The 6,000-nt window shown below is 38.7% G+C and overlaps 1 protein-coding gene across 9 annotated transcripts in view; it reads left to right on the forward strand.

Annotated features, from left to right (window-relative positions):
- The window catches only part of LOC148861602 (protein ALWAYS EARLY 3-like), a 54,880-nt gene extending 51,427 nt beyond the window's left edge, over positions 1–3,453 (forward strand). For all 9 annotated transcript variants that reach the window (XM_088986386.1, XM_088986383.1, XM_088986387.1 and 6 more), the window contains 4 exons: positions 29–172; positions 252–467; positions 1,514–1,795; positions 3,062–3,453. In XM_088986386.1, coding sequence (XP_088842512.1) covers positions 29–172; positions 252–467; positions 1,514–1,795; positions 3,062–3,226 — 807 coding nt within the window. In that variant the 3' untranslated portion in view covers positions 3,227–3,453. The remainder of the gene's footprint in view (positions 1–28; positions 173–251; positions 468–1,513; positions 1,796–3,061) is intronic.
- Positions 3,454–6,000: the final 2,547 nt, after the last annotated feature.

Below are 6,000 nucleotides of genomic sequence, written 5' to 3' on the forward strand. Positions count from 1 at the left end.
GCTAATACATCTTTCCTATCATTTTTAGGAAGCTCTGTTACTAGAGCTGAGGCACATGAATGATGAAGTGTTGGAAAACCAGAAAGGTGGAGACAATTCTCTTAAAGATTCTGACCCTTTCAAGAAGCAATATGCCACAGTTATCCTACAACTACAGGAAGCTAATGACCAGGCATGTGGTTTCCATTTTTTTTCTTTTATTTTGCCAGTATTGTGTTTTGCAACCTTGAGCTCACCATTCTCATATACAGGTTTCTTCTGCTCTTCTTTATTTGAGGCAACGGAATACGTACCAAGGAAATTCTCCACTGCCATGGATGAAGCCCCAACCTAGTTCAGGTGGTCCTATTGGACCAAGCTCCTTTGATCACACTGAATTTTTCCCTCAAGAATCTGGATCTCATGTTGCTGAAATTGTTGAAACTTCCAGATTGAAAGCACAGGCAATGGTACATACAGCTATACAGGTAGGGAAATCCCTTTAAACTGAGGCTTCTTTCTTACTTATGCCGACTACAATTGTCATTCTTCTCAATTGTGTAGTTTTCTAGAGTTCTAGTTTCATTTCCTACAGCTGATGTTCTCTGATTTTGCTTATCCAGTTGATGAAAAGTGGATCTAAGCATTGTGAAAATTAACAGTGGAGTCTTGCCCCTTCATGCTTCATATAATGTTGTCAAAATCTTACAATTTACGATATGATTCACGATTTGAATCATGAATTCGAAGGGTTTTGATTCAAATCTTATGTCTGAATCTGTTTGTGCAAAAATCTGATTTTTGTTTGCATCCTATGATTTGCATCATAAATCTTACGGTTTATACGATTCTTGTGATTCACTGTGATTGAGATAAATCCAATTAAGAATTAGTTCTTTACTTCGTCATTTTCTTGTTTATGTTTGGTTTTGTCATGGGAGACATGTTCTAAGCCTTTACTAGAAAATGATTTATTTACATTATTTAAAATCACACATTGAGTTTATTTTTCATCACATGTAAAGAGCCATTGTATGTGGATTTATTTGACTCTTAAGTCAAACTTGATTGTATCATCTTAGGTTCTGTTATTCCGGTGGTATATTTATTGTTTTATGTACCTATATGGTAGATGCGGATTAAAATATTTGATTCGGTTCAACTTTCTCTATGATTTACGATACGATTACAATTTTCAAAACATTGCTTCATATCACTTATTTACAAATTGGTTGGATTTGTTTAATTGATTAGCTACCTTATTGCCTTAAAATTTCATTGATCAGATGGTCCTATTTATATGGTCTGTTCACCTTTTTGTAAACTGCCAAATATTTCTGTTGCCTGATTGTGGTACTTTTTTAGGTTGGTTATTCCAAGTTGTTAAACTATTTTCTAGGTGGTCTTAGGTCAATGGATTATTTCAACAATTGAATGCAGATAGATGGGGCTAAATTGTCCATTATGGTGGGTATATTTAACATTTTTGTCCAATACTTCGTATGTGGTCTGAGTTTACTTGTAAAAATTTCAGGTTATGTTCTCTTTGAAGGAGGGCGAAGATGCTTTTGCAAGGATTGGAGAAGCTTTAGATTCGGCAAATAATCGGCATTTTAGAGCTGATTCTGTTGCATCAGCTATTAGAGATCCAGCCAATGGAGGTTTGACTTATCAGGATCATCCAACGTCCAGTATATTAGAGCCAACAGCTACAGTTCCTGCATCTGATCTGAAGTTGAACACTTCTGACTCAAATGATTCTCAGATCCTTTCAGAGCTTATCTCATCTTGTGTTGCCACATTACTCATGATTCAGGTAACTTTAATTGCTACTACAAATTTTGATCTTCTAATGTATAATAGAATAATAGTAATTGAATAGGAAGTTTTGTTGAGTGAACCAACTCAGTTCAAGTGAACTTATGCCACGCTTAATACCAACTATTTGGGGTTGGCTATACAAGTGTTGTTCTGCCATCTCTATCAGGAGTCAAATAGCAAGTCATTAGATCTTTTCTTACCACGTACAGCCCACATTTTCTTTGGTCTTGCCCTTCTCTCTTGAAGCCTTCTACTTGCACCAACTCCTCCTTGCTGCAATTATTGGTCACCAATGCACATGACCAAACCATCTCAGTTGACTTTTTCTCATCTTGTCATCAATCGGGCAACTCCTAAAAGTGCTCTCTAATGTGATCCTTTTTATTCAGTCCTTTCTTGTCTTTCCACCCATCATCGTAGGTACTAATTTTATTTACCATGTTTCTTCACTGCCCACTCCTTGTTCCATATAACAATATGTTTCTTCACCAACCCACCTTACGAAACTTTACTTTCAGTCTCATTGGTATCTGCCATTCACACAGCATACTAGATGTTCCTTTCCAGTTCAACCACCCTACTCTAATCCTATGGGAAACATCCTCTTCAATTTTTCCCTCGTTATGGATGAATTGATCCAAGGTATCAGAAGTGGTAAGCTTTGTAGTTTGTTAAGTTCCCCTTTATCTCAAAAAATCCAAAACAGATGTCCAGCTATGACTAGTAAGATGGTGTAATATGAGAACAAGTGTCAAAGTTGTTATTGGATGTACCATTGTTATTTCAATAGCCTCTATACTATTATTATTACTGCTTTCCCTTTCAAAATCTTCTTTCTGTTACTTGAAGAACTGGTTTAAGAAGTTTCCTATTTTTAGGATGGCAGAACATCTAATGTGATGTTCCATTTTCTTGTTAGGTATATGTCTTCTCATTCTTTGATAATATTATGGTCAGTAAAACTGTTAATGACTCATTTGTTGATAAGGCCTGTAGCACAAAATAATGACATACAGACCACAGGCAGGGGCCAGAGGCCTCACCATATGGTGCTGTGGAAGCAAATAGTCCAACTTGGGTTTTTGGGTTGGTTTCCAAAGTCAACCCAACACAAATTCTCTGTTTCGGCTAGTTTTTGAACCTTTACAATTTTATAGTAGAAGTTGTCCTCTTCAATTGGTTTACATAATCTATATTCTGAAAATTTGTGTTATTTTGTTCCCCTGGAGCTAAGTACTACTACCTTATAAAAAAAATGCAGACATGCACTGAGCGGCAGTATCCCCCTGCTGAAGTTGCCCAGATAATAGATTCTGCAGTTAAGAGCTTGCAGCCATGTTGTTCTCAGAACCTTCCAATTTATGGAGAGATACGTAAGTGCATGGGAATCGTAAGGAACCAGATATTGGCACTTGTACCAACATAGACACGGAACCACTCACAATACTGTCCACCATGTATATTTGAGTCATCAAATGAAGTTGTAGTTTCGATTCTTTTTATTACTTGCATTGCAGGGACTAAAATGTGCATCACTGCATGTTAATGATTCCAACAAGGGTGGTTTCTGTTGTACATATGTTCAATAAAAGATCCTTGCCATGTTTTGTATTAGTTTATTATGATATTTTAGGATGTTTTTACTGATTCTAATGTCCTACAAGAGTTCTTTTTAGGGCAATTGTACTTGTGTGCAGCATACGAAGTACCATGAGAATTTGGTTTGGTGGGGGTTCTTGGCCAATCTAAAGCTTGCATTTCAGCTCTTTGCTGAACTGTTAACACTTCCATTTCAATTCCCATATCTGTTTATGCATGCTTTGCTACAGCAGTGTGTGCAGGCATATGGCTAACAGAGTTTGTAATCTTTCCGCTGCTTAATCTCAAGAAGTACTTGTCGTAATTATAGAGGTAAATAATGTCCTTTCTCCTTACTTTATTATAAACTACTGAGTTGCAGCTGCTCTTTTTTACCTTTGCAGCGGAACAGTCGAGTTGATGGTTGTACTGGAGTCAATGGAGCCTAATATAAGGAGGAAATCGGATTCGCTCCTCGGTAGACGGTAGTCCTCTTAGAGCGTGCCTCACTTCAGCCATCTCCCGTATTTTATGGGAAGGAATTGGGATTTGCTCCTCACAAAGCTCTCCTCACAGCCATATCCCATCATCGTGTACTGGGAACATCTCCCCATGAATAATAAATACAGTATGCGGAGATGTTCCTGTGAGGTGCAAGGTGCAGATCCGGAGATGATCCCATGTGCTGAGGAGCAAATCCGATTTTTATTAGTCCAAGACAAGAATGCAATTTAGAGATTTGGAGACCGAATCAGCCCCTACAACGTCCCGCACATCCCCTAACATGATGATATTATCATTCTTGGTATTATCATCAGGAGATGTCTCCAATATACAGCGGAGATGTGCTGTGGGACGTTAGGGTGGGGGGGGGGGGGTTCTGATTTGAACTCAGAGATTTGAGACAAACCAGTAAGATGGTCCCCTCCCCACTCAAACAAATTATTTATGCACGAATGCATCAGCGCTGTAAGAACACGGACCAACTTGGTGGACGGGTTGGGTTGGTCGAGCAAAAGGTCAAATCAGTGCTCAATTGTAACACTAGCCTGAAGCTCTGAACCCAAGGGCTCGGCCTCTGGCTGGCCAGGTTTCAATCTGAAATTTGATGCATTATCTAAACACGTACGTTTGGATAAAGAATTTCCTAATCAGATCAAGGCTATCTTACTAGATGACCCCACTTGTTTCTGACATGGGCAATCCTGTGCCCCATTTGTGGAGTACTAATTTACCACCCTTGATTATTTGTACATTTTGGACCAAACTGAGTTATTCGAGGCCTCCCAGAAGTCCAACCCAGCTTGGGTCAGGCTTATACTAAAGCCCTAATCCCAGCTCAACTAGGGCTACGGATTCAAAGCATCTTACACCTCAAAGTAAATACAGTAATTTTGAAGACCCACCTGAATGAAAATTATTCCGACACTCTAGCTTTCCTGTGGCGACTACCTTTACACATTTTAGAAAATTAAGAACTAAAGGTTCTGTTTGGTTTGAAGGAAAAGTAGGGAAAGGAAAGAAATGGTAGGGAAACTTTTAACAAATGTTGTATGGGTTTCCCTACCTTTTCCTTCAAACCAAACATAGCCTAAAGTCCTGCTTGTGACATGCAAAGAAAAGTAGAGATCAGAGAAAAACCAGCATCATTCCATGAATCCAAATGGGCTAGGACCTGAGCCTGAACCAAGATAATAATCATTGATTAACCATCCCGAACCTGCCATCCGCCCTCGACAGAAGTTGAAGAAGGTTAATAACCATGCAGGCAGGCCAATCAACCAGTTCTTCAATGAAACGCATCTTGGAAGCATATCTGCTGTTCTGCTACAGAGTTGGTACGCATTCATTTCAGACTCCAATTCCGTTACCCCAGCTTCATTAGATAGACTCATCTTCTACGGGAGCTTTGCTTTTGCATTGATCAGAGGTTCATTAGATAGCTGTGAATCACAGCTATGATTGCCGGCTTTCACAGTTTTTCAAATGAGATGAGATGCTACCCCCGACTCCCTATCATTTTAGACCTTCATGGCCAGATAAAAAATGTTCAAGTGATCAAAATTGCTTTAGAAGTCTACAACTAAAAGCATGTTATCCCTAACCATCCGAGTATTGAGCTTTTATAAGTCACTAAACAAAATATAAAAAGAAAATATGTAACAACATAACTAAATGCCTCAGCTGCTCAGCATTTTAACGAGCGATTGTTACCCTTACGGCCTTGCCCACGTCAAAGAAATGCAAATGAAAATTCAAGGTTCTAAATATTGATATGCCGGTAGAGTTGTATCGGGCAGTATTAGTATTTTTTGTTCAAATTTTTGGGGTGCTCCCAGTACATGCTGCTACGTGAACCTTGGGAAAAGGGAAAAAAAGTCCATGCTCTTAACTTCTCCCTAGAAAAAGTTGGGAAAAAAAGTCATAACTTAAAACTTTAAACTATGAAATGGAGAGAAAATGTTGACATTTTATCATTGAATCTGAAGCAAACGGGAAAAGACAAGGGAGACGACAGAAGTAAACAAAGTGCCAGATTCATCTACTTGGATCGGAATGTGAGATAAACCAGAGAGCTTTGGTTTTGCTTACCTTCAAGGGTTCGACCAACCAACCGTTTGG

The sequence above is a fragment of the Nelumbo lutea genome, chromosome 4, assembly GCF_056320005.1.
Source record: "Nelumbo lutea isolate HS-2025 chromosome 4, American lotus-T2T, whole genome shotgun sequence".
Classification (NCBI taxonomy): domain Eukaryota; kingdom Viridiplantae; phylum Streptophyta; class Magnoliopsida; order Proteales; family Nelumbonaceae; genus Nelumbo; species Nelumbo lutea.